Raw genomic sequence first — 12,560 nt, 5'->3', positions numbered from 1 at the left:
CTTTTTACATATTGCCCTTAAGAAACAGATAGAAACTTTTGATGGAAACTTTGATCGATTTGCCAGTCAAATGACCGGTTAAATGACTGTCACTGTTCTTGTAGGGTTGTTTATAACAACAAAACAGAGCAAGCACAAAAGTTGTGTGAGAAATTATGCAGGGATGGATACCAAATTCTTAAATTAAAAACAAACCTTTTCTCCATGTTTTACTAGCATCGGCCTTTATTTGACCCTAACCTCCACATAAATCATCTTGCAGAAAAACAATTTCTAAAAATATTTTGCATTAAGAAAATGATTAATAACGTAAAAACAAAGATATTTTCTATATATGCAAATAAAAAAAGAATTGTCAAATAATTTATTTGTTAAAAAATATATTGAAAAAAACTTTCGGCAAATGTCGTAAAAAAGCAAATTTCGGAAGTGGTCATATACATATGTATGTATATGGACTTTGACCATTCGATTAATAATAACGTCAGCGTGATTTTCGGAATAGGTACTTAAAGCCGGAAGTCACACACTACGCGTCTTCGCGTCAAAGCTTTACGCGCTTGTTATATTTCCTTCGTGTGCTACGCTTTTAAAGCGTAAATTTTTTGTCTTGATTTAAAAAAAAAACTTCGCGTTTTTGTACAACTTTTATTTATTTTTTCATCATTGAACTCATTGTAATTTATTCAAATTGATAAATACACATTAAATAAGGCCTGGTTCACACTAGAGAACATTTTTGGGAAATTTTTAATTTTTGTGTGTGAGAAATAGAGAAAGAACTATCACCCAAAAATTTCTCAACAAAAATTTCCCAGTGTGAACCAGGTCTAAAGAATATAAAATGTCAATATCAGCTGACATTTTCATGTGCCGCTTGTGACGCTTTTAAAAGTAGAATGTAAATCTATTTTAAACATTCTACGCGTCAAGGCATTCTACGCATAATTTTAACTTTTAAAATGATATATTAGCTATAAATTGATTTTCTGTACGAGGGTTATATTGGCGGACCAATCATTTACTTTTCCATAAATATAGATTTCGGTTCTTAAAAAAGTTTTTATCGTTGAATTTACTTCAAAAATTTAAATATAAGTAACGAGGAAGATGAATTGAAATATATTTAAATAGTTCATCAAAAAGAATAGATTTCAGATCAGTATAAACCCTAACCAATCAAATTTTGTAATATTTTCCTTACTATTTCTACAAGTGTATGAATTTTGCAAATAAAGCAACTCTGTATTACAGTGGTAGACGCAAACAATCTGGCAACTGTAGATTCTGACAGCTGGAAAAATTTTAGCTTTTTTGTTTGTGCAAAAATAGATTTTATTGCAGAAATTCTTAGAAGAAATCTAAAACAACTTAAATTATCTAAGATTGTATAAAAATTATTAAAAAAATAATACAAAAATGTCCGATAATGATGATGATTTTATGTGTGAAGATGATGAGGATTATGGTTTGGTAAGTTGTTGTGCTCGAATTTTGCGACAAGTGAAATAAGCCGGTTGTCGATAGAAGTTGTGTGATAAAACATATTTTCTATTGTTAATATGTATTTTTTCAGGAATATTCAGAAGATAGTAATTCAGAACCAGATGTTGATTTAGAAAATCAATATTATAACAGCAAATCCTTGAAAGAAGATGATCCGAAAGCGGCATTGGCATCTTTCCAAAAAGTGTTAGATTTGGAAAATGGCGAAAAGGGAGAATGGGGTTTTAAGGCTCTTAAGCAAATGATTAAAATCAATTTTAAATTAGTAAATACAGCAAAGATTATCAATATTTTATACTTTTATTACTTTCAAAGAAATACTTTTTAGAATAATTATGAAGAAATGATGGTGAGATACAAACAATTGTTGACTTACATTAAAAGTGCCGTGACACGCAATCATTCGGAAAAGTCGATAAACTCCATATTGGATTATATATCTACTTCCAAAAATGTAAGCTATTGTGTCATAAAATTAGTATTTTTTTATGAATTTTCTTTATTATTTCTTCAAAATAAAGATGGAACTTTTACAAAATTTCTATGAAACCACTTTGGAAGCTCTTAAGGATGCAAAAAATGATCGACTCTGGTTCAAGACCAATACCAAATTGGGCAAACTCTATTTCGATCGCAGTGAATTTGGCAAATTACAAAAAATTCTTAAACAACTTCACTCATCGTGTCAGACAGACGATGGTGAAGATGATTTAAAGAAAGGCACCCAACTCTTGGAAATCTATGCCTTGGAAATTCAAATGTACACAGTGCAAAAGAATAATAAAAAACTTAAGGCTTTGTACGAGCAATCGTTACATATTAAGTCGGCCATACCGCATCCTCTGATTATGGGCGTAATTCGAGAATGTGGTGGCAAAATGCATTTGCGTGAAGGTGAATTTGAAAAGGCTCATACAGATTTCTTTGAGGCATTTAAAAATTATGATGAATCGGGTTCGCCACGCCGAACGACTTGTTTGAAATATTTGGTATTGGCAAATATGTAAGTATTGTTGTGTTTGTTGTTTTATTTAAATTTTTGTTTATAAATTAAATTAATTGGAAATTTATAGAGAAAGAGGATATTGTACAATTATAGAAAAATTATACATTGGTTTATAGTTATTATTAAAACAATTTGAGATTACGCAAGCTACTTCGTTTTAAAAAGTCACATTGGTTTTGTTTATTGGATCAAACCTCCTTATCCATCCTTCATGCTTTCTTTAGTTTAGTTTAAAAGGTTTGTAACTAATGTATACATCCACTCGGAGAAGCAAAGCTACGATGTGAATCCTTTTAATAAAGAACAATGAGAAATCAAAAGAAGACAGAAGAGAAGAGTGATAAGAAGAGTGAGATTTTCGCTCCAAAAAGAGAAAGGAAGTTGTCATGGAAGGGAAATCCTTAATTGTCTGTTATATGGTTGCACCCTGCTACATCTCCTAGTTCATCGTGGAATTCTTTACCTAGCCATTTCAATGTCAGACTCTGTAATCTGTGACAGTGGCATAAAATATGCCCTACTGTCTCCAGTTCCTCTTCTTCCTCACACAACCTGCAAAAATCCATTTCCCCTAAAGGCTCCAATTGAGCAGTGTCCGGAATGATATTTCCGGATTAACATCACTTCCAAGATACTTGGATCTAACTTCGACAAATGCCTGGCAGTGGCAAAAAAGTGCTCCAGAGTTCCTCTACACATGCTCTACATACGTCTGAATCCGCACATCCAATTTTGCATAAATGTGCTTGTAATCCTGTTTGTCCACTCAGACTACATACTATCTTACTAACTTCAGACTTGCTCATTTTGAGGAGATTTTTCGTCTTGCTCTCATCAGGATCACCGCATAGGATTTTCGTGGTTCTACCCACTGTTTCACTTTTTCCAAGAGGTCTTATAGGATTCTCTCACCCATATTTTTAGTTCAGCCTTTGTTGCGTTAAATGGTTTTGTGTTTGTCAGGTTTACTGCCTCGAGCTCCCTTTCCTTTAAAGCTATTACATTCGCCCTTTCATTTGAACCTTGATTTGATTTGAACCTTACCTCTGGAGGAGTATTTAGTTAAAGCTTTCTTACAAACCAATACGTTCTTAGATTGAGTTTAATCTCCTGATATCGCCCTAATTGCCTTCTGGCTGTCGGTAAATATTTAAAGCACTGTGGGCGCCATATATATTCTAATCCAATTTACGCATTCCGTTATTGCTAGTACTTTTGCCTGGAAGCTTGTGTTATGATTTGGTAAACGGTGGTATATATCTGCTTCTGGATCATCAATATAGAACCCAAGCCTCTCTTTATCCCCCAATTTAGAGCTATGCGTGTAACAACGGATTCCTACTTGTATTTGTTCTAATGTTCCGCTTTTTCAAGACATTCTATTTGGGATCAGCGTTTCAAAGTTTTCAACATATTGCTGATGTCCAATGATTGTGTATTATCTTCCAATGTGTCCAATATACGTTGATGACGTGTCCTATAACCGCTTTTGGCCAGTTCGCCCAAAGTAAAGAGCCGTTCGGCTGTAATCTCCTCCTCATATCTTAAATATGTTTCAATGAGTGGAATATCTAGCAACATTTCCAGAGCCTTGGTTGATGTAATACACTCGACACCACCTTTACCCAAACAGCATGTACACTGATGACGTGTCCTATAACAGCTTTTGGTCAGTTCGCCTAAAGTAAAGAGCCGTTCGGCTGTAAGCGACACCTTATATATTAAATATGTTTCAATGAGTGGAGTATCTAGCAACGTTTCCAGAACCTTGGTTGGTATAGTACACTCGACACCATCTATACCCAAACAGCATGTACGCTGTACTCCCTGTAGTCCCTGTCCACCAGTTTATTGAAGCATAAGCTAGAACTGGTCTTATTACACTTTTATAGAGTCAGTTTGTCATAGTAGGACTAAGACCCCATTACATGCCTATAGTACTCCTACATATCGCCCAGCACTGACGTGCCTTCGTTTTTAAAGTTTCCGACATATTGCTGACATCCGATAATTGTGTAAAACCTTCCAATGTGTCCAGTAAACATTGATGACGTGTCCTATAACCGCTTTTGGTCAGTTCGCCTAAAGTAAAGAGCCGTTCGGCTGTAAGCGACACCTTATATATTAAATATGTTTCAATGAGTGGAGTATCTAGCAACGTTTCCAGAACCTTGGTTGGTATAGTACACTCGACACCATCTATACCCAAACAGCATGTACGCTGTACTCCCTGTAGTCCCTGTCCACCAGTTTATTGAAGCATAAGCTAGAACTGGTCTTATTACACTTTTATAAAGTCAGTTTGTCATAGTAGGACTAAGACCCCATTACATGCCTATAGTACTCCTACATATCGCCCAGCACTGATGTGCCTTGTTGATCCTATCCTATATGTGGTGTCTCCATTTAAACTTTCGGTCGAGAATTACAACTAAGTACTTAACATTGTCTGTCACTGGTATCTTCTTGGCCAGCAAGCAAGGTTCGGTATATCTTTATCTTACCCAATACTTTAAATATCAAAAATATGTAAATTGCCGTTTTACTAAAACTCTACTTACAGGTTAATGAAATCAGGCATTAATCCTTTCGATTCACAAGAAGCTAAACCCTACAAAAATGATCCGGAAATTCTAGCCATGACCAATTTGGTAGTGTCCTATCAAAATAATGATATCAACGAATTTGAATCGATATTAAGACACAATCGCAGTAACATAATGGCCGATCCCTTTATAAGAGAACATATTGAAGACTTATTGCGCAATATACGCACCCAAGTATTGATAAAGTTAATACGTCCCTATAAGAATATAGCCATACCATTTATAGCAAATGCTCTTAACATCGAACCGGCCGAGGTGGAAAGTCTATTGGTGTCCTGTATATTGGATAAGTTAGTAATTAAAGAATTTTATTTAGCAATATTTAATATACATTTATTTTCTTTTAGCACTATACAAGGACGCATTGATCAGGTTAATCAAGTCTTGCAATTGGATAACGAGAACAACAACGGCTCACGTTATAATGCCATTGACAAATGGTCCAATCAAATACAGTCTCTACAAATGGCTGTTATTAATAAAATGGCTTGAAAATTAACCCTTAAACGCAAGCATTCATTTTTTTAAATATTTTTAATTAAACAAAAAAAAAAAAAAAAAAGCAAAAAGAAATTAAATAAAACAAAACTTATAAAGTAAAGTTTTACATTAGAATTTGTACTTAAAGGTTTTATTCTTTCTATTGTTTCAGGCAGTTATTGTCATTTTAGAATTATTACATTTACAATAAATAGTTTTTCTTAATTTATAGAGACAAAAGAGTAGAAAACAAAAGATTAAAACTAAAATTAAACAACCGAATATGACTAAAGTGGCCCAGCCGGGTTGAGACCAATCTAAAATTTCATAAATATAACGATTGCCATTGCTGGAAGAGAAAAGCATAAAAAGGAAATTTTTGTTATTTTAAAAATGAAATGATATAAAAGAAGGCTGAGAGATATTGAACTGAATTTTCAAAATATTTCAATTCAATATCTTTTATGCTGTAATTAGATCTGCATTTATTTGTCTTTATAATTTGTATCTAATTTTTTAAAATTTTTTATTTACTTACATATCCACGCCTCCAGCAAAATAGTAAATTATTGAGAAAACACCATAAGCAAGACCTAAAATTAATGGATAAATAAAATGTAAAATACGTGTAGGGAATGCCACCAGCATATGATCCAATAACATTAAGACAGAATTAAAACCATGCGCCCATAAATTATATAAATCTGAAGCTCTAGCATCATCGGCTAAAAAGAAAAACAAAATTTGTAAAAGGTAAAAATACACAAAATTAAAATTATTCTAAGATTTTCTTCAAGTATGTAGTTTCCATGCCCAGGCCCACTGTCCACAATACTATTTATACACTTATATTTCTAAATCTGTAAATCACACTTAACAATCACTACAAAAGCGATTAGAATAAAAAAAAAAACAACTTCAGACATTCAGGAATTTTGCAATTTTTAGATAACGTTCGAAACTATTTTTAATATTGTTTAATAAACTAACCTACATACTTAAACAAATCATATAATAACACATCAAATATATATATGTTTTAATAAAAACTTACTGGGATATATAAAAAGCCAATACATAAACGTTATCACTGTAGCGACCACCAAAGTAGACCAATGTGAAAGCCAATAAAATTTTATAACACCACAATTTGCAACTAAAAAAAAAACACAACAAAAGATAAATAAATACTTTTTTTATACTAAAACATCAAACAAAATTGGAATACCAACCAAATTTATCTGGTTTAAAATAAAATATTGTTGTTATAACAGCACCAAAAACACTCACAAACATGCACAAAAAGAAACCCCAATCGGTTAAATATATAAACCAACGACCCTGCGCCCATTGTTGTACTAAACTACCAAAGACACCAATGCAAAAACATATCGCAAGACCCCAGCGATATAATAGCCAGAGCAAGGATTTCTGGGAAGTTTGCCACTGAAAAATAATGAAACGTTTATAATATGACCTTGCATTTTTTATCAGTGGTTTAATTTTAAGGTTACTTGAGATTTTAGAAAATCATCTACGGGTTCATGACTAAAACCAAATTTATCCCTTTGAAATTCTTTAGCTATTGGATGAAATGTACGATGCCAGCAGCCTTGTTCATTGTTGCGCATCTATAAGGTGAAAAAGAATTAATAAGTTCATTTAATCCAATAAGATTATATTTCACGATTGATCTTTAGAACAAGATCTATAGGCTAATTACAAAGTATAGACTAATATATAGGCAAAGATATAGATGTGACTATAGTCTAATATATAAACTGATCTATAGTCAAGACTATAGACTGATCTATAGTCCAGAATAAAAAGTGATTTATAGTCAATTCTATAGACTGATTTATAGTCAAGACTATAGACTGATCTATAATCAAGACTATAAACTGATCTATAGTCTAGACTAAAGACTGATCTATAGTCAAGACTATAGGCTGACCTATAGTCAAGACTATAGTCTGACCTATACTCAAGACTATAGACTGATCTATAGTCAAGACTATAAACTGATGTATAGTCTAGACTATAGACAGATCTATAGTCAAGACTAAAGATTGATCTATAGCCAAGACTAAAGACTAATCTATAGTCAAGACTAAAGACTGAACTATAGTCAAGACTAATGAATAAGCTATAATTAAGACCATACACTGATTTATAGTCAAGACTATAGACTGATCTATAATCAAGACTATAGACTGATCTATAGTCAAGACTATAGACTGATCTATAGTCAAGACTATAGACTTATCTATAGTCAAGACTATAGACTTATCTATAGTCAAGACTATAGACTGATCTATAGTCAAGACTGTAGACTGATCTATAGTCAAGACTGTAGACTAATCTATAGTCAAGACTATAGATTAATCTATAGTAAAGACTATAAACTGATCTATAGTCAAGACTATAGACTGATCTATAGTCAAGACTATAGACTGATCTATAGTCAAGACTATAGACTGATCTATAGTCAAGACTATAGACTGATCTATAGTCAAGACTATAGACTGATCTATAGTCAAGACTATAGACTTATCTATAGTCAAGACTATAAACTTATCAACAGTCAAGACTATAGTCTGATCTATGGTCAAGACTATAGACTGATCTATAGTCAAGACTATAGACTGATCTATGGTCAAGGCTATAGACAGATCTATAGTCAAGACTAAAGACTGATCTATAGTCAAGACTAAAGACTGATCTATAGTTAAGACTAATGAATGATCTATAATTAAGACCATAGACAGATCTATAGTCAAGACTATAGACTGATCTATAGTAAAGACTATAGACAGATCTTTAGTCAAGACTAAAGACTGATCTATAGTCAAGACTTAAGACTGATCTATAGGTAAGACTAGTGAATGATCTATAATTAAGACCATAGACAGATCTATAGTCAAGACTATAGACTGATCTATAGTAAAGACTATAGACAGATCTATAGTCAAGACTAAAGACTGATCTATAGTCAAGACTATAGACTGATCTATAGTCAAGACTATAGACTGATCTATAGTCAAGACTATAGACTGATCTATAGTCAAGACTATAGACTGATCTATAGTCAAGACTATAGACTGATCTATAGTAAAGACTATAGACAGATCTATAGTCAAGACTAAAGACTGATCTATAGTCAAGACTTAAGACTGGTCTATAGTTAAGACTATAGAATGATCTATAGTCAAAACTAATGAATGATCTATAGTCAACACTATTGAATGATCTATAATTAAGATCATAGGCTGACCTATAGTCAAGACTATAAACTGATCTATAGTCTATAGTATAGTATAGCTCTATCTAGTCTAGTATAGCTCTATAGTCAAGACTATAGAATGATCTATAGTCAAGACTACAGACTGGTCTATAGTCAAGACTATAGACTGATCTGTAGTCAAGCCTATAGAATGATCTATAGTCAAGACTGTAGATTGATCTATAAACTGATCTATAGTCAAGTATATCTATAGTCAAGTATATATACAAATCTATAGTGAGTACTAAAATACTACAGAACAGTCTATATTCAATACTATAGACTGTTCTGTAGTCAAGACTTCAGACTGATCAAAACTATAGTCACAAGTATAAACTCTCAAGAATATAGACTAATCTACAGTAAAACTATAGACTATGACAGCCACGGATCCAGCTCGAGTGTTTGGGGTAAAACTTTTGTTTTTTCACTTATTTTACTTTTTCTTCATTTTTGTATTTTGTATGAAAAGTTTTCGGTTTTGGGGTCCTTGGATCCGCGCCTGGAATATGACCTATAATCAAGACAGTTGACAAGATCTGTAGACAATGCTATAGACGAGTTTTGATCGACTAATTTATATTTAAGACTATAGACTGACCAAAAGTCTAGACCGGTATCTGATATTTTTGTTTAAAAATAAGATTTATCAAAAAACATTTCACTTTAATTCATTAAAAAATGATTTATTTATTCTAAATTAAACACATGTGTCCAATATTAAAAAAACACTCTCACTTTTGATTTCTTATCAAGCAAAATTTACACCGACTTTTATATTCAAGTACCTTTATTAAAGCCCAGGCAGTGCCCCACAATATACCACAATTGACTCGTAGCCTGTTGCCGGTTAACTGATACCAAATTCTTCTGGCCAATACCTCTAAGCCAATATTCATAATTCTCTAGCACCAATATATTATATTATCTAAAAAAGAAGTCTTATCAAATCTTTATATATTTTTTATATTTTATTTTACTCTCGATTAATAGACGTATTAAACGAATTCGACATGTAATTGAGATTCTTATCAAAAAGAGTTTATATTTATGTTTTTTTTTTTATTTCAACAATACTTAACGTTTATTTATTGTTAAAAATGAGTACTAGTACTCTATTCATAAAATTTCTCATGTTGAAACATTTTAAATGTTTATTTTAACAGTTTCATTTATTTATACATTCTCAATATTTTTTCTCATTTTTTAAAAGAAATTTTACAAACAATTTCTAAATATTTAAACTATCCAACTAACGAGTCAATGAATGAAAATTATTATTTTCTGCTCAGCGGTAAATAAAAATCAATAGTTTTCGTTATTTCCCTTAAAGTAGTAGGAGGTAGAATTTTAAAATTTCCATTTAAATTTTCGTTACAATATGTTTCAGTTCTCACACAACCAATAATGTTTTTCATAAAATATGCATTTAAATAATAAAAAAATTATTAAAGACAAATACATTTGTATGTGTGTTTTTTTAGTTTTTCCATAACCTTCCCATTTTTGGGGAAATATATACATTTTTGATTTTAAAAGGAAATTATTAAAATTATTTGTAATTAGTTATTGGTGCAATTAAAATTTTAATTAAAAAGGGTTACTTAAATATTAGGGTGATTTTTTTATCCTAACCACCGACTGCTCAGGTGACTAGCTAATTGAATATAAGCTTGTATACGAGGAAGTTAATCATTCATAGAGTACGAAAAGACACTCGAAAAGCTTGTCCAAAGGAGTCAACAGAAGGCAGTGAACACTCCTTTTTAAGTTTGTTATCTTTGTTTCTACTCATTAGATTACTTGGAGACTGTAAACGCAAGACCATCCCCTACCCCACGCTAACAAAGGGCACATAACTGACTGACTACCCTCTTCTAGTTTACAAAGAATACATATAAATTGATCTATAATGAAGATTAAAAGCTGAGATATGGTCAAGACTGTTAACTGATATCCATCTATATATATGATATATGTACATGATCTAAAATCAACGTATAGACAGATCTATAGTCAAGTTTATATATTGAATTATACCCAAGATTATAGATTGATCTATTGAATAGACGGATCTGTAGACAAGAATATAGATTGATCTATAGTAAATACTTAAGACTGATCTAAAGTCAGCTCTACTCGGGGAGTACGGTTGAATGGGGACTATGCGAAATCGATTTCAACTATTTTTTATAAGAGTATGTGACAAATTTCATCAAATTATCTTGAAACTTGTGACCTGTAGCGTGCGCACAAGCTTTTCTTGGACACACAGACAGACGGATGAACACAGGTGGGTGTATGACCAATATTTATACCCTACACCACTTTAGTGGGGAGGGTATATTGGGTTCGTGCTGATGTTTGTAACGCACAATAATATTGGTCCTATACCTTTACGTATACCAATCGGCTCCATTTTCTGAGTTGATTAAGCTATGTACAATATTAATGTATACCAATCGGCTCAGAATCATTTTCTGAGTCGATTTAGCTATGTCCGTCCGCCTGTCCGTCCATGTAAACCTTTTTGAAGATAATTTAATGAAATTTGGTACATGATATTCTATTGTCCCTGGGACGAACCCTATTGAAAATGGTTAAGATCGGTCCATTATTTCACCTAGCCCCCATACAACTGAACCCCCGAATAGAGCTTGCAAACCTTGTAATCAAACTACAGGTCGCAATTTTGGAGATAATTCAATAAGATTTTGCACATGATCTTTTATGGTACTGTAGACGAAGCCTATTGAAAATAGATAACATCGGTCTATTATTTCACCTAAGCCCCATAGAACTGAACCTGCCAAATAGGGCTTTTAAGTTCATAATTATGTTTAATATACCTACTCGAATCTCGACAAAAAGCTGCAAAACCAAGTTCTATACTAGTCTTGATAGCCCGGATAAACTTTATAAATTTAGGACCAGTAAAAGCCTTTAGTATATCTGAGGTAAGGTACAATTCAACTTAAATGCTTTATGAAAACTAAATCACATTTTATTCGTATTCAGGTATAGGTTATTATATGGTCGGCCTCGCCCGACTATAACTTCTTACTTGTTTTTCGTTTAATCTTTTAAATATATTTCCAAACTTGAGAGAGATTTTTCATTTTTGGCTAAATGAATCCAAGAGAACTTGTGGGGCACTCATAAACTACTTCGAGCACCCTTCTCTTTTGCTCTTTCGTTGTCGTATGGGTACCAAGCTATTCAGGACTAGGCTTGGGAGTCATATTAGAATGAAAATTGTGTGATAAACCAAAATTATTCCATTGATTACTTTATGAAAACAAGGATTTTTCCATATTCATACATATTTATAAAACCATCAATAATTGTAGAAATTTTGTATGGAAAATGTGCGTAATAAACCTTAAATAAATTATTAAAATCTTTATGAATATGAGGGTTAGCATTATACAAAGGTTTCCCACATTTTTAGTGCAATTAACTTATGTATATTTTTTAATTTATTGTTAAATATTTTGCATAATAAACGCACATGAAAAGATGTAAAACAAATTCAAATGAACAATGAAATCTGTAGACTTTGGGAAGATTTTTTTCTTAAAACACCAACTAACAAGACAGTCAATGAACGTTGAATGTAAAACAAAAAGCATCGATCAATTATTTTTAAGATCAGCCGTTGCACATAGGAGTGTTTTAC

General features: G+C 32.1%; 3 protein-coding genes across 3 annotated transcripts in view; 2 read left to right on the top strand and 1 right to left on the bottom strand.

Annotated features, from left to right (window-relative positions):
- Window positions 1-82, top strand: part of LOC111691047 (tetraspanin-17) — a 1,690-nt gene extending 1,608 nt beyond the window's left edge. The window contains exon 5 of the mRNA XM_046955545.1: window positions 23-82. Coding sequence (XP_046811501.1) covers window positions 23-82 — 60 coding nt within the window. The remainder of the gene's footprint in view (window positions 1-22) is intronic.
- Window positions 83-1,283: 1,201 nt separating this feature from the next.
- Window positions 1,284-5,690, top strand: LOC111691052 (COP9 signalosome complex subunit 2). Its single transcript, XM_023453674.2, has 6 exons — window positions 1,284-1,473; window positions 1,577-1,771; window positions 1,835-1,960; window positions 2,028-2,509; window positions 5,076-5,408; window positions 5,466-5,690. The coding sequence occupies exons 1-6, from the start codon at window positions 1,420-1,422 to the stop codon at window positions 5,608-5,610; spliced, it is 1,335 nt and encodes a 444-aa protein (XP_023309442.1). The 5' UTR covers window positions 1,284-1,419; the 3' UTR covers window positions 5,611-5,690.
- Window positions 5,691-5,710: 20 nt separating this feature from the next.
- Window positions 5,711-9,803, bottom strand: LOC111691082 (protein rolling stone-like). Its single transcript, XM_023453722.2, has 6 exons — window positions 9,670-9,803; window positions 7,113-7,229; window positions 6,831-7,044; window positions 6,653-6,754; window positions 6,137-6,323; window positions 5,711-5,947 (listed from the first exon to the last, which is right to left on the bottom strand). The coding sequence occupies exons 1-6, from the start codon at window positions 9,778-9,780 to the stop codon at window positions 5,767-5,769; spliced, it is 912 nt and encodes a 303-aa protein (XP_023309490.2). The 5' UTR covers window positions 9,781-9,803; the 3' UTR covers window positions 5,711-5,766.
- Window positions 9,804-12,560: the final 2,757 nt, after the last annotated feature.

Source organism: Lucilia cuprina, chromosome 2 (assembly GCF_022045245.1).
Source record: "Lucilia cuprina isolate Lc7/37 chromosome 2, ASM2204524v1, whole genome shotgun sequence".
NCBI classification, from domain to species: domain Eukaryota; kingdom Metazoa; phylum Arthropoda; class Insecta; order Diptera; family Calliphoridae; genus Lucilia; species Lucilia cuprina.
This window is presented reverse-complemented; position numbering and strand designations above follow the sequence as displayed.